Here is a 20,735-nt window from a genome sequence, read left to right on the forward strand (position 1 = left end):
TTTCGAAATCCAAACAACATCCTTTAACAGTGAGTTGTGTCAAACAGTCCACCTCACTCTTGCTGAACAGTCAGTGCACTAGTGAAGGTGTTCTCCCATGTGGTCTGGTTCTCTGAGACTTTTCTCACAGGGAGCACAGACGTCAGGTTTTTCTCCAGTGTGGGTAGGCTGGTGGAGCTTCACACTGTATGAGTCACTGAACTCTTTCTTCCACTGGTCAAAGGAGTGGATTCGCTGGTGGCGCTTCAATGAGCGTGAGTCCCTGAAACTCTTCTCACACTGGTCACAGGTGAAAGGCTTTTCTCCAGTGTGGGTTCGCTGGTGAATCTTCAAATTGCCTGACTGGTTAAAGCTCTTCTCACACTGGTCACAGGTGAAAGGCTTTTCTCCAGTGTGGGTTCGCTGGTGAATCTTCAAATAGCCTGACTGGTTAAAGCTCTTCCCACACTGGTCACAGGTGAAAGGCTTTTCTCCAGTGTGGATTCGCTGGTGAATCTTCAAATGGCCTGACTGGTTAAAGCTCTTCCCACACTGGTCACAGGTGAAAGGCTTTTCTCCAGTGTGGATTCGCTGGTGAATCTTCAAATAGCCTGACTGGCTAAAGCTCTTCCCACACTGGTCACAGGTGAAAGGTTTTTCTCCAGTGTGGGTACGTTTGTGGCGCTTCAAATTCCCTGAACCCCAGAAACTCTTCTCACACTGGTCACAGGTGTGTGGTTTTCCTATTGTGGCTGTAGCCTGATGTTGATCCAGCCGTTCTCCGATGATACTCTTCTCCCCCTCAACATAAAGTCTATCTGGGTTTTTGCAGGTCTCTTCCTATAAAACAAAACAACATAGAAAGTGACACAAGTGTATTAGGACACATATGAATGTCTTGATGCAAGTTAAAAATGGACGTGACAGAAGTAAAGTAAGGTTTTTAATGAAACCCGAGAATGCATTCTGACTCGTTGTAGCCTAAAATACCACTGAATAAAGGAAGTATAAATATCTATTAACTTGATACAACAAAACAACAAAGACACACTGATTGGTTGTGTGATTCAGAATGACTTGTTATTTTTAAATGAATACAAAGGGGTTGGCTCTCACAGAGACATTTTTTAAATATTATTCAAAACATGCTAAATTTAAATGTGTTTTTTTCAACCAATATCATGATGGAATATTGCTTACTTTATCTGTTGTAAGGTTAGAGTTATGTATAGCTAAATACAAAAAACTAAAAGGGTTGAAGCACACAAACTAATTTCATTGTTTTATAAATTAGTTATAGTATCCAGGTATCACTATCTATTACAATATCTACACCGTGAATTTGAAAATAATTAACATTAAATGATCACATTATATCAGTAAATTCAGAGGTAGGAAGTACATTTACTCAGGTACTGTACTTAAGTACAATTTGGAGGTACTTTTACTTGACTTGAGTATTTCCATTTTATGCTACTGTGTACTTCTACTCCACTACAGTTCAGAGGTAAATTGTGTACTTTTACTCCACTACATGTATTTAATACCTTTAGTTACTTCACAGATGTGGATGAATGATGTGAAATATAACCAAGTGTTAAATCAGACTTTAGTTCCATCTGGAGTAAATCCACCAGCTACCCTGCAGTCTACAAAGTCATTCAGACTAGCTGCACCTTCACCAGCTTTGAGAACACTTTCATGATCAATCATTATAAAACATATCATATATATTATTCTGAAATGGACCAATCTGCACAATCACTACTTTTACTGTCGCTACTTTCACTATATTTTGATGAGAATACTTTTCTACCTTTACTTCAGGAACATTCTGAATGCAGGACTTTTACTGTAACAGAGTATTCCTTCACTCTGATACTTCTACTTTTACTAAGTACAAGATCTGAGTACTTCTACTTTTACTCAAGATCTGAGTACTTCTACTTTTAGTCAAGTACAAGATCTGAGTACTTCTCCTTTTACTCAAGTACAAGATCTGAGTACTTCTACTTTTAGTCAAGCACAAGATCTGAGTTCTTATACTTTTACTCAAGTACAAGATCTGAGTACTTCTACTTTTACTCAAGTACAAGATCTGAGTACTTCTACTTTTACTCAAGTACAAGATCTGAGTACTTCTCCCACCTCTGAGTAAATGTGATTGATCAGATGTTACCATCTCCTCGTATATGCGACTGTAGCTTTAGCACTCACTATTTGCTACAGGTGACTTCCTGTTTACATTTTTGATTGATTTTGCCAGATGTTTCCTAGCAACCAATATGATTCACTCAGTATAACGAATGCTTTTTTAATTTTTCATTGTTTTCACTCAAATATGAATAATTATTTAACCAGGATTTTCACTTTTAAAAGTTAAAGTAACTTACCTCTGCTGATGAAGTCATTCTGCTGCTTGCGTTATCGTCTACCTGAAGTTCAGCCATCTGCAATAACAGAGATTACCATATTACTTATTAGCCAACTACAGGAATTAAAATAAACATTTTGTGTTTTCTAAATGTTAAAGTTGAGACCATTCATTTGACAAAACAATCACTACCACAAAGCTCAAAGAGAGATGGAGTCACTCCAGTTAGACACTTGCACATCTGACACATAGAGACATATCTTGTTGTGCTTTAGTTTGTGCATTTTTTAAATAAATGCAGCTTTAAAATGAGGTAAAGCCATATATCACAAATATAAATGAAGACAATAAGTCAGTCTTGTGCAGAGAAACATACATTTCAGTCGCAGTATCCAACATGCAGAACAACAAACTCTATATTCATAAAATATCAAAATAAGTTTGAAAGAGTAAAATAAATCTCCCCCTGCCAGCCAAACAATAGCTCCCGTAAACATCTCATAGAAACGACCCAGCTGCAGAAATGCTGTTTTTCTTACCGTTGATGTGTGAAGGTAGTTTCAATAACTCGTGCCGGTTGATGGACGTCTTCACGTGGGTCAGGTTTGAAAGATGCAAAGGTGTTTCCATGGTAACACAATTCAAAGGTTCCAATTCAAGTTTTATTTTGATTTGTCTTTGTTGTTGTATTTGTGTCATCTGTTCCCTCTAGCTTAAATAGAGGGTTGTGCTGTGTATGTTACTTTGATGTATTGTATGCAAAATCCACCATTGTCCCGAAGTATACTTTTATCCTGCTGAAGTGTGTTTCAGGTTCAGGGGGCAGAGTATGATATGGCTTTTTCCCAAGCTCGGTGAATACTGAGGGGACGGACAGAGTGATGTAATTTTGAGATCGTAGTCTATAGCTGTACTGTTTGTGTGATATGTAGAGGGGCAGCAGTCCAAGCATGGCGGTATAGATGAATTTGTACCAGTGCAGAGATCTGCGCATTGATAGTGATGTCCAGTTAACTAAAACGTACAGCGTGCAATGGTGTGTGAGGGGTTAACAATTGGTTATGAACCTCAGAGCCCCATGGTAAACAGCGTCCAGCAGATGAAGGGAGTGAGCTGAGGCGTTCATGTACACAACATCCCTGTAGTCCAAGAGCCGCAACAATTTGGCAGCTACAAGCCATTTCCTAGCACTTGTGGAGAAGCGGGCCTTGTTTCTTAAAAAAAAAATCCCAGTTTGAATTTCAGTTTCCTTAAAATATAGTCAATATGAGGTTTAAAGCAGAGGTTTTCATCTATAGTGATGCCTAAGTTTCTGTAGCTGTTAACAGCTTCTATGGGGTTATGCTGTGCAGACTTGATGCAGGGAAGAACAGTTGGTAACTGTTTCTTCTTGGAAAACAACATGACTTTTGTCTCGTCTGAATTTTACACCAACCTGAGGTGGAACAGGTGTGACTGAAACGTGTCAAAAGCAGACTGCAGACGTTCAAATGCAAGGGCAGCAGTGCTAGCACAACAGTATAGAACAGTATCATCTGCATATAGATGTACAGAGTAGGGCTGAACGATTAATCGATTTTAAATCGAAATCGCGATTTGAAATGATGCAATTATCAAATCGCAAACCGTGCGATTTTGTTTTACAATTTTTTTTTCTTATGTGTCAGTCATCCACACCAATCAGAAGTGCTGTGCTCCACATATATCAGCCATTGTTAATCAATCAGAAGTAGCCCATGATAGAAGGTGATAGACAGATTGATCCAATCACCTGCCAAGTGCTTCTGAAAGTGCCTGCCCTTTCCAAATGGCTTCCAATGGAGCTTTAGATGGTTTGGTGAACCATCTGGGTCAGGTTAGTAATGCTCCATCACATGTTTCTATTACAGGGTGAATCTTAAACTGAAGCTTGACTTTAAAGCAACCCAACGGAAGTTTCATGTAAGTTTAGTTTTTTCACTCGTAGCTCGGGCTGCGGGGGTGCTAGAGACGGGAGCACGTTGATACGACCTTCCTAACTGGAGTTATGGCCGCATTTTACAATAAACTTCTGTTGGGTCGCTTAAAAACAAATATCGCAATTCGAATCGCAATCGCAATATTTGTCAGAAAAATCGCAATTAGATTTTTTCCCAAAATCGTGCAGCCCTAGACTGAAACGTGTCAAAAGCAGACTGCAGACGTTTAAATGCAAGGATAGCAGTGCTAGCACAACCGTATAGAACAGTATCATCTGCATATAGATGTACAGAGGCATCAATATGTTGACACACATCATTTATATAAATTGTAAAAAAGGGTGGGTCCCAAGACCAAACCTTGAGGAACACCTCTGGGCACATTAAGAAAGCTTGAGGAGAGACTGCTGAATTATACACATTGCTTGCGATATGAGAGATAGTTTGAAAACCAACCAACAGCTTGGTCAGACGGGCCTATGGGATAACTTCTGGCATAGAATGCCATGTCCACAGTATCAAATGCCTTGGATAAGTCTATAAAAAGGGCAGCACAGTAGCTCTTTGCGTCCAAGCCTTCAACAATGTCATTCACTTCTTTCAAAGCAGCCGTTACTGTACTGCTTCCTAAAGCCTGACTGGTGAGGAGATAGAATGTTGTTCAAGCTTAAATATTCTTTGCTTTGATCATTCACCATTATTGGAGTCTAGGCCCTTTAGAGCCTTACAAACCTCCCCAACAGAGAAAAGGTCCAAGGAGAAAGTCTGGCTACTGGAAAAAGTTAAGTAACATCTAATGTAAACATGAATGGACCAAGGATAGACCCCTGTGGAACCTCTTTCTGATGGTAAAATGGCCTGAATGAATACAGTCAGCAACGGTAATAGTTTATGGTTCAAAGCGACGCTCTATCCAGCTTTTATGAGACTAAAGGCTCTTTGCACACTTTTAGAAATCAGTAGGCTTTAGCTTGTTGTTAAATTACCACATATTTATAACATTCTTATATTTAAGTGACTGTGGTGCCTTGTTCTTTAGGGAGCTTTGTGTGTGTTTGCTGTGAAAAAAACAAAACAAGTTGACAACTTCAGTGCATCATTTGAATATTATTGAGAACATTTGAACAACTTTTGAAATCCACACAACATCCTTTAACATCGAGTTGTGTCAAACAGTCCACCTCACTCTTTCTGAACTGTCTCAGTGCACTAGTGAAGGTGTTCTCCCATGTGGTCTGGTTCTCTGAGACTCTTCTCACAGGGAGCACAGACGTCAGATTTTTCTCCAGTGTGGGTAGGCTGGTGGAGCTTCACACTGTATGAGTCACTGAACTCTTTCTTCCACTGGTCAAAGGAGTGGATTCGCTGGTGGCGCTTCAATGAGCGTGAGTCCGTGAAACTTTTCTCACACTGGTCACAGGTGAAAGGTTTTTCTCCAGTGTGGATTCTCTCGTGAATCTTCAAATTGCCTGACTGGCTATAGCTCTTCCCACACTGGTCACAGGTGAAAGGCTTTTCTCCAGTGTGGATTATCTGGTGGCGCTTCAATGAGCCTGAGTCCGTGAAACTTTTCTCACACTGGTCACAGGTGTAAGGTTTTTCTCCAGTGTGGGTTCGCTGGTGGATCTTCAAATCGCCTGACTGGTTAAAACTCTTCCCACACTGGTCACAGGTGAAAGGTTTTTCTCCAGTGTGGGTACGTTTGTGGCGCTTCAATATCCCTGAACTCCAGAAACTCTTCTCACACTGGTCACAGGTGAAAGGATTTTCTCCAGTGTGGGTTCGCTTGTGAATCTTCAAATGGCCTGACTGGCTAAAGCTCTTCTCACACTGGTCACAGGTGAAAGGCTTTTCTCCAGTGTGGATTATCTGGTGGCGCTTCAATGAGCCTGAGTCCGTGAAACTTTTCTCACACTGGTCACAGGTGAAAGGATTTTCTCCAGTGTGGGTTCGCTGGTGGATCTTCAATGAGCCTGACCTGCTAAAACTTCTCTCACACTGGTCACAGGTGAAAGGCTTTTCTCCAGTGTGGATTCGCTTGTGAATCTTCAAATCGCCTGACTGGTTAAAGCTCTTCCCACACTGGTCACAGGTGAAAGGTTTTTCTCCAGTGTGGATTCGCTTGTGAATCTTCAAATAGTCTGACTGGCTAAAGCTCTTCTCACACTGGTCACAGGTGAAAGGTTTTTCTCCAGTGTGGGTACGTTTGTGGCGCTTCAATTTCCCTGAACTCCAGAAACTCTTCTCACACTGGTCACAGGTGAAAGGTTTTTCTCCAGTGTGGATTCGCTTGTGAATCTTCAAATCGCATGACTGGTTAAAGCTCTTCCCACACTGGTCACAGGTGAAAGGTTTTTCTCCAGCGTGGATTCGCTGGTGAATCTTCAAATTACCTGACCTGCTAAAACTTCTCTCACACTGGTCACAGGTGAAAGGTTTTTCTCCAGTGTGGATTCGCTTGTGAATCTTCAAATCGCCTGACTGGTTAAAACTCTTCTCACACTGGTCACAGGTGAAAGGTTTTTCTCCAGTGTGGATTCGCTTGTGAATCTTCAAATCGCCTGACTGGCTAAAGCTCTTCCCACACTGGTCACAGGTGAAAGGTTTTTCTCCAGTGTGGATTCGCTTGTGAATCTTCAAATAGCCTGACTGGCTAAAGCTCTTCCCACACTGGTCACAGGTGAAAGGTTTTTCTCCAGTGTGGGTAAGTTTGTGGCGCTTCAATATCCCTGAACTCCAGAAACTCTTCTCACACTGGTCACAGGTGTGTGGTTTTCCTATTGTGGCTGTAGCCTGATGTTGATCCAGCTGTTCTCCGATGATACTCTTCTCCCCCTCATTATAAAGCCTATCTGGGATTTTTGCAGGTCTCTTCCTATAAAACAAATCAACAGAGAAAGTGAACACAAGTGTACAGAGGCATCAATATGTTGACACACATAATTTATATCAATTGTAAAAAAGGGTGGGTCCCAAGACCAAACCTTGAGGAACACCTCTGGGCACATTAAGAAAGCTTGAGGAGAGACTGCTGAATTATACACATTGCTTGCGATATGAGAGATAGTTTGAAAACCAACCAACAGCTTGGTCAGACGGGCCTATGGGATAACTTCTGGCATAGAATGCCATGTCCACAGTATCAAATGCCTTGGATAAGTCTATAAAAAGGGCAGCACAGTAGCTCTTTGCGTCCAAGCCTTCAACAATGTCATTCACTTCTTTCAAAGCAGCCGTTACTGTACTGCTTCCTAAAGCCTGACTGGTGAAGAGATAGAATGTTGTTCAAGCTTAAATATTCTTTGCTTTGATCATTCACCATTATTTTGGTCTAGGCCCTTTAGAGCCTTACAAACCTCCCCAACAGAGAAAAGGTCGAAGGAGAAAGTCTGGCTACTGGAAAAAGTTAAGTAACATCTAATGTAAACATGAATGGACCAAGGATAGACCCCTGTGGAACCTCTTTCTGATGGTAAAATGGCCTGAATGAATACAGTCAGCAACGCAACGGTAATAGTTTATGGTTCAAAGCGATACTCTATCCAGCTTTTATGAGACTAAAGGCTCTTTGCACACTTTTAGAAATCAGTAGGCTTTAGCTTGTTGTTAAATTACCACATATTTATAACATTCTTATATTTAAGTGACTGTGGTGCCTTGTTCTTTAGTGAGCTTTGTGTGTGTATGCTGTGAAAAAAACAAAACAAGTTGACAACTGAAGTGCATGCATTTGAATATTATTGAGAACATTTGAACAACTTTTGAAATCCACACAACATCCTTTAACAGCGAGTTGTGTCAAACAGTCCACCTCACTCTTGCTGAACAGTCAGTGCACTAGTGAAGGTGTTCTCCCATGTGGTCTGGTTCTCTGAAACTCTTCACAGGGAGCACAGACGTCAGGTTTTTCTCCAGTGTGGGTAGGCTGGTGGAGCTTCACACTGTATGAGTCACTGAACTCTTTCTTCCACTGGTCAAAGGAGTGGATTCGCTGGTGGCGCTTCAATGAGCGTGAGTCCGTGAAACTTTTCTCACACTGGTCACAGGAGTAGGGTTTTTCTCCAGTGTGGGTTCGCTGGTGAATCTTCAAATGGCCTGACTGGTTAAAGCTCTTCCCACACTGGTCACAGGTGAAAGGCTTTTCTCCAGTGTGGATTATCTGGTGGCGCTTCAATGAGCGTGAGTCCGTGAAACTTTTCTCACACTGGTCACAGGTGAAAAGATTTTCTCCAGTGTGGGTTCGCTTGTGAATCTTCAAATGGCCTGACTGGCTAAAGCTCTTCCCACACTGGTCACAGGTGAAAGGCTTTTCTCCAGTGTGGATTATCTGGTGGCGCTTCAATGAGCGTGAGTCCGTGAAACTTTTCTCACACTGGCCACAGGTGAAAGGATTTTCTCCAGTGTGGGTTCGCTTGTGAATCTTCAAATGGCCTGACTGGCTAAAGCTCTTCTCACACTGGTCACAGGTGAAAGGCTTTTCTCCAGTGTGGATTATCTGGTGGCGCTTCAATGAGCCTGAGTCCGTGAAACTTTTCTCACACTGGTCACAGGTGAAAGGATTTTCTCCAGTGTGGGTTCGCTGGTGGATCTTCAATGAGTCTGACCTGCTAAAACTTTTCTCACACTGGTCACAGGTGAAAGGCTTTTCTCCAGTGTGGATTCGCTTGTGAATCTTCAAATCGCCTGACTGGTTAAAGCTCTTCCCACACTGGTCACAGGTGAAAGGTTTTTCTCCAGTGTGGATTCGCTTGTGAATCTTCAAATAGCCTGACTGGCTAAAACTCTTCTCACAGTGGACACAGGTGAAAGGTTTTTCTCCAGTGTGGGTACGTTTGTGGCGCTTCAATATCCCTGAACTCCAGAAACTCTTCTCACACTGGTCACAGGTGAAAGGTTTTTCTCCAGTGTGGATTCGCTTGTGAATCTTCAAATCGCATGACTGGTTAAAGCTCTTCCCACACTGGTCACAGGTGAAAGGTTTTTCTCCAGCGTGGATTCGCTGGTGAATCTTCAAAGAGCCTGACTGGTTAAAGCTCTTCCCACACTGGTCACAGGTGAAAGGTTTTTCTCCAGTGTGGATTCGCTTGTGAATCTTCAAATCGCCTGACTGGTTAAAACTCTTCCCACACTGGTCACAGGTGAAAGGTTTTTCTCCAGTGTGGATTCGCTTGTGAATCTTCAAATCGCCTGGCTGGTTAAAACTCTTCTCACACTGGTCACAGGTGAAAGGTTTTTCTCCAGTGTGGATTCGCTTGTGAATCTTCAAATAGCCTGACTGGCTAAAGCTCTTCTCACACTGGTCACAGGTGAAAGGTTTTTCTCCAGTGTGGGTACGTTTGTGGCGCTTCAATATCCCTGAACTCCAGAAACTCTTCTCACACTGGTCACAGGTGTGTGGTTTTCCTATTGTGGCTGTAGCCTGATGTTGATCCAGCTGTTCTCCGATGATACTCTTCTCCCCCTCATTATAAAGCCTATCTGGGTTTTTGCAGGTCTCTTCCTATAAAACAAATCAACAGAGAAAGTGACACAAGTGTACAGAGGCATCAATATGTTGACACACATAATTTATATCAATTGTAAAAAAGGGTGGGTCCCAAGACCAAACCTTGAGGAACACCTCTGGGCACATTAAGAAAGCTTGAGGAGAGACTGCTGAATTATACACATTGCTTGCGATATGAGAGATAGTTTGAAAACCAACCAACAGCTTGGTCAGACGGGCCTATGGGATAACTTCTGGCATAGAATGCCATGTCCACAGTATCAAATGCCTTGGATAAGTCTATAAAAAGGGCAGCACAGTAGCTCTTTGCGTCCAAGCCTTCAACAATGTCATTCACTTCTTTCAAAGCAGCCGTTACTGTACTGCTTCCTAAAGCCTGACTGGTGAGGAGATAGAATGTTGTTCAAGCTTAAATATTCTTTGCTTTGATCATTCACCATTATTTTGGTCTAGGCCCTTTAGAGCCTTACAAACCTCCCCAACAGAGAAAAGGTCGAAGGAGAAAGTCTGGCTACTGGAAAAAGTTAAGTAACATCTAATGTAAACATGAATGGACCAAGGATAGACCCCTGTGGAACCTCTTTCTGATGGTAAAATGGCCTGAATGAATACAGTCAGCAACGCAACGGTAATAGTTTATGGTTCAAAGCGATACTCTATCCAGCTTTTATGAGACTAAAGGCTCTTTGCACACTTTTAGAAATCAGTAGGCTTTAGCTTGTTGTTAAATTACCACATATTTATAACATTCTTATATTTAAGTGACTGTGGTGCCTTGTTCTTTAGTGAGCTTTGTGTGTGTATGCTGTGAAAAAAACAAAACAAGTTGACAACTGAAGTGCATGCATTTGAATATTATTGAGAACATTTGAACAACTTTTGAAATCCACACAACATCCTTTAACAGCGAGTTGTGTCAAACAGTCCACCTCACTCTTGCTGAACAGTCAGTGCACTAGTGAAGGTGTTCTCCCATGTGGTCTGGTTCTCTGAAACTCTTCACAGGGAGCACAGACGTCAGGTTTTTCTCCAGTGTGGGTAGGCTGGTGGAGCTTCACACTGTATGAGTCACTGAACTCTTTCTTCCACTGGTCAAAGGAGTGGATTCGCTGGTGGCGCTTCAATGAGCGTGAGTCCGTGAAACTTTTCTCACACTGGTCACAGGAGTAGGGTTTTTCTCCAGTGTGGGTTCGCTGGTGAATCTTCAAATGGCCTGACTGGTTAAAGCTCTTCCCACACTGGTCACAGGTGAAAGGCTTTTCTCCAGTGTGGATTATCTGGTGGCGCTTCAATGAGCGCGAGTCCGTGAAACTTTTCTCACACTGGTCACAGGTGAAAAGATTTTCTCCAGTGTGGGTTCGCTTGTGAATCTTGTCAACGATTAATCTTCCACGCAAACCTAAGTTAGCCATGGGGTGCCACAGGGCTCAGTGCTCGGACCTATTTTGTTCACATTATATATGCTTCCGTTAGGCAATATTATAAGGAATCATTCTGTAAACTCTTCTCACACTGGTCACAGTTCAATCATCTAAATAAAATTCAAGACTGCCTCAAGGACTTAAAAACGTGGATGACCTTAAATGTTTTGATAAACACGACCAAAACTGAAGTTATTGTACTTGGCCGAAGAATCTACGAAACAAATTATCTATAGATATACTAACTATTGTAAAGGAAACTTCTGTGTAGCAATGTAGTGGGAGTCACCGACTCAGGAAGGAGACACGGTGGAGCAGGAGCTTTTGATGTCAAACACTGGAGGTTTATTTGGAGTTACGGCCGGAGGATTCACATCACAAGTCACAGCAATCACGGTCTGACTGCACGGGTGGTTGCCACGTCAATTCTGGAGAACCTCTCTTGTTAGCCCATTTAACTGGTTTCAAAGAGAGTAATCAACATATCTTGATAAGATAGTGTAACCAGTTGGGCACACTGAGTCACTTGCGTCCGTCACTTATGGCCTCGAAGATGTCATACCTTGGAGTCCACAAACAACAAAGAAGGAAGTGTCCTAGTGCACCCACAACAACAGACCATCTGTGACCTAGTGTTGACCGGTCACAGAATGGGAACAATAACATTTATGGCTCAAGCAGCCTATGTCCTTAAAGGAGATAAACAAACGTCAGGGTTGGTCCTGTACGTCATATCTAGGAGTCTAGGTCAATAATTTCCCGAACAACTATGGATGGCATTAATTTGGCCTCCAATGAGACTGTAAGGAATGTTGGTGTTATATTTGATCAGGATTTATCCTTTAACGCCCACATAAAATCTATTTCAAGGACCGCCTACTTCCATCTACATAACATTGCAAAAATCAGGCATATCTTGCCTCAAAACGATGCAGAGAAACTAGTCCATGCATTTGTTACTTCAAGGCTGGATTATTGTAACTCTTTATTATCAGGGAGTACCAAGAAGTCAGTCAAGTCGCTTCAGCTGATTCAAAATGCTGCGGCTCGTGTACTAACCAGAGTTAGGAAAAGGGACCACATTACTCCTGTTCTGGCTGCCTTACACTGGCTCCCTATAGAACACAGGATAGAATTTAAAATTCTTCTTCTCGCCTACAAAGCCCTTAATGGGCAGGCGCCATCTTACCTTAAAGAACTCATTATACCCTACTGTCCTACTAGGGCATTGCGTTCCAAGAATGCAGGGTTGTTGGTTGTTCCTAGAGTCTCTAAAAGTACAATGGGAGGCAGAGCCTTTTCTTATCAAGGTCCACATTTGTGGAATCAGCTTCCAGTTTGTGTTTGGGCGGCAGACACCCTATCCATTTTTAAGAGTGCGCTTAAGACCTTCCTTTTTGATAAAGCTTATAATTAAGGCTGATTAGATTCAGCCCCTAGTTTTGCTGATATAGGCTTAGTTTGTCGGGGGACATCTTACTTCTTCCTTCTCTCTGTCTATACCTGTGTACTCTCATGTTCCGATTAACCCAGCTTCCCCAAATGCCTTTCTTTTTGGTGTCTATATACGCCGGGATCCGGAGTCATGGATGATCCTGCGGTCCAGTGCCCTGGATCACGAGCCCTGGATCTTGAGTCGTGGCTGTGGTCCTGGATCATAGGTCCTGGATGGATATCCTTGTGGATTCATCTTCCTATTATACACACATGCATTTCCAAACATTTGGACTATCTATGTTGCAAATGTATTATCTTTTCAATTTACACACGGCATCTATTGCACGTTTGTCCGTTCTGGGAGAGGGATCCCTCCTCTGTTGCTCTCCCCGAGGTTTCTCCCATTTTTCCCTTTAAACTGTGGGTTTTATATTCAAGTTTTTCCTTGTACGATGTGAGGGTCTAAGGACAGAGGGTCTAAGGACAGAAGGTGTCGTATTGTCATACTGATATTCTGTACACACTGTGAAGACCACTGAGACAAATGTAACATTTGTGATATTGGGCTATATAGATAAACATTGATTGATTGATTGATTGATCTGAGTCCTTCTACTTTTACTCAAGTACAAGATCTGAGTACTTCTCCCACCTCTGAGTAAATATGAATGATCAGATGTTAACAACTCCTTGTATATGCTACTGTAGCACTCACTATTTTCTACAGGTGACTTCCTGTTTACATCTTTGATTGATTTTGCCAGATGTTTCCTAGCAACCAATATGATTCACTCAATATAACGAATGCTTTTTTAATTCTTCATTGTTTGGACTCAAATGTAACCATGTAAACAATTCTGAAAACTTAAATCAACAGGACTCTAGACGGCTAAACTTTAAACAGAATATCATTGTTTTCACTCAAATATGAATAATTATTTAACCCGGATTTTTACTTTTAAAAGTTAAAGTAACTTACCTCTGCTGATGAAGTCATTCTGCTGCTTGTGTTATCGTCTACCTGAAGTTCAGCCATCTGCAATAACAGAGATTACCATATTAGAAGTTAAACTTTAAACATCCATGACTTAAACACTTTATCCAGGATCAAAGCCACAGAGCTGCACCTGCAAGGTGAATACAGCTGGAACAGAACAAGTGTTTGAATGCGTACATCAACAGGTTTATGATATCACTGCCCCGTCCAAGACACGATCTGACTTTAATTACATTTGTCTCGAGTGTTTCGTCAACTTAATGTGTTGCTCAAAATAATACTTCTGCATACAGTATGTGACACTGTGAGTGTTGCACGGCCAGATACGGCTCAGCTGACTCAGATCAGGAGATATATGATACATTATGAAGTGATATGCCGCGGACTGTACTTAATGTACTCTGATCCGGTTACTTATGTTGTGGCAGATATTTAATTAAGCTTTCTTAACGGTAATGTTATAATAGTCAGATTGCTCTGAAGATGGGAGGTGATATTCTATTAATGTTCACGTTCACACAGTCGGTGATTTGAACTGCAACGGCAGTTTAAACTGTATTTCCTTTATCCTGTAATAGGACTTGATCGCTTTAAACTCTGCACACTGTTGTTATCAGCTGTTCCACCATGATTTCTACCTCAACCTGTAATAGATGTATCCTTATTGAAACGGTTACATTCAATGAAAAATAAAATCAATGTGAACACTGTTCTTCATGAACAATATGGGCAGTTTACACATTAAAAAAATCAACAGTAGGTGGCGATATGCTCCAAGTGGAAGCGATTCGCCATGAAAGCAAAGAAGAAGAAGAACTCCCCAAAGTTGAGCTCTTATCCTGGAACCTATCCTGCTCCGGCGCAGGCTAGCCGTTCAGAATAAGTTATCTAGCCCGCTAAAAAGAGAACCAGCTTCGTAGGACCGGAAATCCCAGAAGTTAGCTTGCTAAACGAAAATCTTGATTCGTAGTGTTGGCCCCAGGTTAGCCGCTCAGCATAAGTTACCATGGAGATCTATCCCGCTAAAAAGAGAACCAGCGTCGTAGGACCGGAAACCCCGAGTTTTCCCTGAAGTTAGCCCGCTAAGCGAAAATCCTGCTTCGTAGTACAGGCCTCATGATAACATTTCAGCTTCAACATTAGCTTGTTGATAAGCTTGGGATATACGAGATCTTTTTGTAGCCATTCGTGGTGCTATTGTATGCATTATTTTTGACCCAACATTTCTACAGGCATGGCAGAATATGGCACTATTTTACATTCATATTCTAGCCAGTCTATTTTGATACCACTAGCTGCAAAATGGCCGCCTTGTTTAGATATACCTGAGCAGAATCTGTTTTGTCGTGGTATCCTGGCACCTGCGGGCTACAGAGGGGCGGCGAAGACTGCTGCTCTGGGGGCGAGTCAGGCGGGAGTACGCTAGTGTCCACAAGTTAACGGAGGGTAACGTGGCGTCCCCATCTGACCTGTTGCTACTGTCTGCAGTAGATGCAGTGTTGCTGGCGTTTAGTGATGGTTGCTTTAACCATTTTCGTATAAATGATTATCCACAGATATGTGTCACTGCTGTGGAAGCACTTTGGAAATGATGCACGCACAGCGGAGCAGGTCACGCGCACCTGACACAATTTGTTGTTTGTATTTTTTGCTCCGTTCTCTTTTTGAATAGAGGGTGCATAACATTCAACTGGGGGTGCAATGCATGCCTATGCACCCCCGAAGATCCCGACGCGAAGCCTGAAGGGTAAACACCAGGTTTACTAATCTACCCGCACAATTTTTCTCTGGTGTCGGAATGTCTCGCTATGTTAAATATTATCTCTTAAAAAACAAAACACTAGGGATGCACGGTATTGTTTAAACCAATACCGATAACTTCCTGCTTCTCAAGACCGATACCGATAACCGATAATAATATAATATATAAATTAAATGTACCTGTAGTTTTTGCACACCTGGTGGTAAAAAAAGACTAGTAGTGAGCAAATGACATGAGCATTTAGCATTTTAGCATTTAGCAGCGCAGGCGTCTTCGTACGCTTTTAACACACCATCGTAGCCATGGCGATGTTTCAGGTGACTAATCAGGTTAGAAGTATTATAGCTCGTTGTCCTTTTCCCTCCTCGTGGAACTTCTGCATTGCATTTGTTAATACAAATAGCAAGCGAACCATCTAACTCTGAAACTGTGAAATAGTCCCATACTACCGACGACATGTTTGTTTACTGTCCTGGCTTCACGGCCGCTCACCATTTACGTCACAGCCAGGCACGAGTTAGGGAGCGCTGGATTTGTGAAAAACTCCCCTCTTCCTAAACCACTAATACCACAGTACTGGCAAAACGGGACAAGCGCCTCTCATCCCAATCCACCCACACCGCAGTATCGTTTTCTTTTTTTACCCAAAAAATATATTGTATATTATCGGGGCTATTAATACTTTTATCGGGTTTATCGGGATGACGTCATAATTCCTAATATCGGGCCGATAATTATCGTGCACCACTAATATATATATATACACACATCGATCAGCAATCAATAAAACAAATCATCCAACACAAAATAGAAGAAATCTATTTCTTTTTATACAACAGCATCTATTGGGACTGCTCATTGATGTCATCAAGAGTCTCCCTTTTGTAGTCGGCCTCTCAGAATGTTTATAATATCTTTGTCTCTTAACATTCCTATAATAGTTTTTTTATTGTTGGTATTGTTTTGTTCTTTATTTTTGTTGTGAGAATCACTCTGCAATTGTTTAAGTGCTATATAAATAGTTATACTAATATTATTGTTGTTACCATCATTAACAATGTTTTCTTTGTTTTCTTTATTCATCGCTGCAGAAAGGATCATGCCAGCCCACATCAAACACCTGATCAAGAACTTCAGGCAGAAAAGATGAAAGCACCTGTTCAAAGTTCCAGTTCCCTGTACATCGAACCATGCCTGTCCTCTGTTCCACATGTCTTCAGTCAGTTCTGGACCCCATGACTCGGACACTAGTTCTACCAAGGCTCATTAGAGGTAAGCAGTGGTAGGAGAGTGGAGTTATCTTTGTATTTAGGCTGCAAGTCGACAAGAATAGATTTCAAATCGCTTAAAAAATTGTTCAGACAAGAGGGACCATGTGTTACGCAGGTGTGGCGCTGATATAGTCTATATAATATGCGGTTGAACTTTAAAATTAAATTATTTCCGGTGCAGAGACAAATACTTGAGGTGGATGTATAAAGTATATACTGGTGTTAATAAAATATAGCGTATATCCCTCAATTTATAGACCGGCCTTGATGTAACAACATTCATAATTAAGTAAATGTAACACCCTTTTCATCCCGGTTACACTTCATTTGCCCTGTACGATGGCCGCTGCAAGTGATGAAAATGGGGGGTGTTGGCTTATCTGGCACCCGCAGCTCACAGCCAACGTGCGAGTGAGCGAGGGAGAAAGGGAGGGTGCACCGGTACGAGCTGTTGTTATTAGCATCTGGTGCTAGCTGCTCTAATGGAAGAAGAAGATGTTTCTACAATGATGTGGAGGGAGAGTCCTCTCCAGTCAGACTGAGTGGCTGATAACTACAGCTCAGTGAGGTAAAGGACTCTGAGGGTTTAGATAGTTCACTTAAGTCTAAGTTATCTCAGTGGGTCTCAAACGTTTTGATCACAATTCACAAACAGATTGAAGCATTTTACTTTAAAATGTTCAAACATTTCTTCCCGGTATACCTGAGAAGGCAGATATGCTTGTTTTTCTCAACAAGAACTGTTTTTAAATGGGGGGGGGGGGTCCTTTAAAAGTTGGACTGTTGCACTGTAGCTTCAGTGGTTCTCAGGTTACAGTTACATAGTAGTGAATATAAACAGACTGATTAATGTGAATATTACTCTAAACTAACCTGTGTAAAAGTTTCTCGAATAAATGTAATTTTTTTGGTGGAAGAAGCATGTATAATTTTTTTACCCTGCCCCTCAAAGAATCGGAATCGAGAACCGTTAAGAACCGGAATCGAAAAGTAGAATCGGAATCAGAATCGTGGAAATTCAAACGATACCCAACCCTATTAAAAAGTATTAAAAGTTGATAAATCAATTTAGCGACATGTATCTAGCAAATGTTTAGCAAAATATTAGAAGTGAGGCTACTAGACTAACGTTAGGTCTACTGTCATAGCCTCACTTTTAATAGTTTGCAAAACATTAGCCAGCACTAGTGTTTTGCAGTTGCTAGCAGCTTATTGGGATTTTATGCTAGATAGACAGATATAATAAATTAAGCATTATTGTTAGTTAAGCATGTCAGCCTGCAGCCCCACTTCTTGTCTCTCTCTAACTCATTGCAGAAGGCTGCACTAAAGAAAAGGGCACAGAGAGGAAACCAGTTGTAAGATGTTTAAAAGTTAATTAAACATAATATATGCTTAAATGCATTTCAAAGAAGTTGTGTTGAGTTGTGTTGGAGTTTGCGTTATTCTACATTTTGACGCCAAGATTTTCTGATTTTACTGCAAATGTATATCGGTTCCAAATATCGGTTATCGGTCTCCTTGATTACTAATAATCGGTATCGGCCTTGAAAAAGCCATATCGGTCGATCCCTAATCAGCCAACACATCCTCACTCCCAGGTCGGCCTATGTTGACGTTATGTCAAGTCCCCTGCCGGCTTTTTCCAACGCAAGGGGGGGGGCCTTAGCGTCCATTTTCAACGCGAGGGGGGGGGCCTTAGCGTCCATTTTCAACGCAAGGGGGGGGCCCTTAGCGTCCATTTTCAGCTTTCCGGGATGTCCATGTGCTTCTATGGACGCTCATGGAAGCACGGCATTCGTTTGTATCAACTGCCCTTAAAGGCAATGAAGACACTACACTACCCAGAATCCCCAGCTATCGTTTGGACTACACCATGTGCTCTGTTTGACAAACCCCGTGATAGTCCTCAAGCTCTGTGATTGGAGAGTGTGCTCCGAGGGTTACCGAGCCTCGAACAGCACTTGAAATGGAATGGAACCACGGCAGACTGTTCAAAACTGGATTTGAACCGGTCCACCGCGTATTGCGTGGATAATAGACCCAATCACAGTGAATGTTCAAAACAAAATTTGATACATTTTTCTTCTCACAGTGCACATATTTCAGTAATCATAACACAAAGCTAAAAGTTAATCTGTTTTTCCTTTCTTTTTGAAGAGCGCTTCAGAGGATGGCTGAATTTACAAAACGTGGAGAAGATCGAGAGGGAGAAGTTGGCCGGTTACTACATTTCACAAAAAATACAGGACCTTGTGAAAAGCGGAAAGAAACAGTTGAAGGAAACTGCTTAAAAGTACGAAGTAATGGGTGTTTTGAATTTTTTTTTTAAATGTGTGTTAGTGTTCATTGTGTGTTATAAATTATTTACCTGCTTCTAATCATTTGATGTATGAGTATTTATTTACAGACAATACATTCTGGTAAGGCAGGTGCTCTGATCTGAAATGATAGATGTTCATTGAGCTACTGCAATTGGGTGAGAGTGTTTCATCATCATATGACCAGCTTAACTATCAAGTAATCCCAGCTAAAGTTCTACTCAAGATCATACCAGTCTGACCAGCTAGACCACTGTGACCACCAGCTAAACCAGCTATCCCGACCAGCTAATGGTGACCAGCTAGACCACTGTGACCACCAGCTAAACCAGCTATCCCGACCAGCTAATGGTGACCAGCTAGACCACTGTGACCACCATCTTTTAACAGCTAAGCCCGACCAGCTAAAGTGTCCAAAACCCCTCTTAACCAGCTAATATTAAACCAGCCAGAGCAGCCTTGTTGGTCTAAGCTGTGTTTTTCAGCAGGGACACTGGTTATGCCATAGTAATTAATGCTGCAAAGCTGGGTATTAGCTCTAACGCCATCGAATGGGACGTATATTTACCTTCTTTCTCCTACCGAATCGTCGTTGAAGTTGATGATGATGATTGTAAAGAAGTCTTGAATGTAGCATGTAACGACTGTAAAGTTGGTAGTAAAGTCGTCCCATTTGTTCCATTTAGTTTCGACAGAGCAAAACCAAAACCAGTAGCGCTTCAATACAATCTGCCATTGTTGTTGTTGTTGTTGTTGTTGTTGTTGTCGATCATGTGAGGTGTTTCCGCGCGGTTTGGCTTTATGAAGCAGGCACGCAAACGGTTACGTCATGACGCAAAACGATGACGCAATGACGCAGCACGGAAAAGCTCTAGCACGGAGCAAGAAGGGGAAAAGCCTTGGGGCCCTTCTCACTTCGGTTAAATGGATTCCTTGCGTCCCTCACTTGCGTCGTTTCCCTGCGACTAGTCCCTCCCACCAGGGAAGCATGGAGAGATGCAAGGAAACCACGAGAAGCAGGGAAATTAGTTTTAAGAGCAATGGGACGTCCTTTCCTCCGGAGCGTCACGTGAAGCGACGTCCGTTTGTGATGACGCTACACAGCTGATCGTCTGACAGCAGCCAGCTCTGTCCCTGTTATTTCCACACACACCCCCGCCTCTAGTACACATTTACTGACACAAACATTTGTATCATCTGTTGTAGACCCAAATACATTAAATAAAATAAGAACTAATTCTCAAAAAAAGATAAACGCCATGCTTAAAATATAAACGAAAAAAGCGATCATGAAAATGTTTCCAATAAATGAAGAAAATGATTTTTGACCACTTTGTTGTTCAGACATATGTGTAACTAAATGATACATTAATTGAAACAAAACACAGTATAAACTGAGGAGTGACTCCCGTGAGGTTCATGTATTTTCTTCACTCCGCTGGGAAACTGCTCTCATGTCAAGAAGCATCAGATCAGTGCATGCACTGCCTCGTCCAATCCAACACACTCTCACTCCATAATCGTCCAGGAGCGACGTTTGGCGTGGCGTGCAGTTGTGACGCTCCTAGGCTCCTTCAGCTTCATAAAAGGGACGCAAATAGCTTTCAACTGATTGCAATGTATTCCCATCTGCGGCGGGATTTGACGCTCATGGAAGCACGGCATTCGTTTGTGTCGGCTGCCCTTAAAGGCAATGTGAGCGTCCATTC

The 20,735-nt window shown here is 41.9% G+C and overlaps 3 protein-coding genes across 3 annotated transcripts in view; all 3 read right to left on the reverse strand.

Annotated features, from left to right (window-relative positions):
• Positions 1-2,977, reverse strand: part of LOC117457821 (zinc finger protein 271-like) — a 32,196-nt gene extending 29,219 nt beyond the window's left edge. Inside the window, exon 1 of the mRNA XM_071205220.1 lies at positions 2,893-2,977. The gene's annotated coding sequence lies outside the window, so the exon portion shown is untranslated. The remainder of the gene's footprint in view (positions 1-2,892) is intronic.
• LOC117457822 (zinc finger protein 721-like) lies at positions 1-20,056 on the reverse strand. Its single transcript, XM_071205176.1, has 7 exons — positions 19,595-20,056; positions 13,655-13,711; positions 8,142-9,811; positions 5,522-7,186; positions 2,893-2,911; positions 2,373-2,429; positions 1-819 (listed from the first exon to the last, which is right to left on the reverse strand). Exons 1-7 carry the CDS (start codon positions 19,706-19,708, stop codon positions 79-81), a joined length of 4,323 nt encoding a protein of 1,440 aa, XP_071061277.1. The 5' UTR covers positions 19,709-20,056; the 3' UTR covers positions 1-78.
• LOC139434984 (oocyte zinc finger protein XlCOF26-like) lies at positions 10,656-11,229 on the reverse strand. Its single transcript, XM_071205257.1, has one exon. The coding sequence runs from the start codon at positions 11,227-11,229 to the stop codon at positions 10,765-10,767; it is 465 nt and encodes a 154-aa protein (XP_071061358.1). The 3' UTR covers positions 10,656-10,764.
• Positions 20,057-20,735: the final 679 nt, after the last annotated feature.

This window comes from Pseudochaenichthys georgianus, chromosome 13 (assembly GCF_902827115.2).
Source record: "Pseudochaenichthys georgianus chromosome 13, fPseGeo1.2, whole genome shotgun sequence".
NCBI lineage: Eukaryota > Metazoa > Chordata > Actinopteri > Perciformes > Channichthyidae > Pseudochaenichthys > Pseudochaenichthys georgianus.

Excerpts from the sequence above, each read along its gene's own strand:
- LOC117457822 (XM_071205176.1), bottom strand. The coding sequence starts at position 19,708 with ATGGAACAAATGGGACGACTTTACTACCAACTTTACAGTCGTTACATG. Across the intron at positions 7,187-8,141 it reads ACACCTTCACTAGTGCACTG|GAAGAGACCTGCAAAAATCC; the intron begins ACTGTTCAGCAA and ends TTTGTTTTATAG. Across the intron at positions 820-2,372 it reads GAATGACTTCATCAGCAGAG|GAAGAGACCTGCAAAAACCC; the intron begins GTAAGTTACTTT and ends TTTGTTTTATAG.
- LOC139434984 (XM_071205257.1), bottom strand. The coding sequence starts at position 11,229 with ATGGCTAACTTAGGTTTGCGTGGAAGATTAATCGTTGACAAGATTCAC.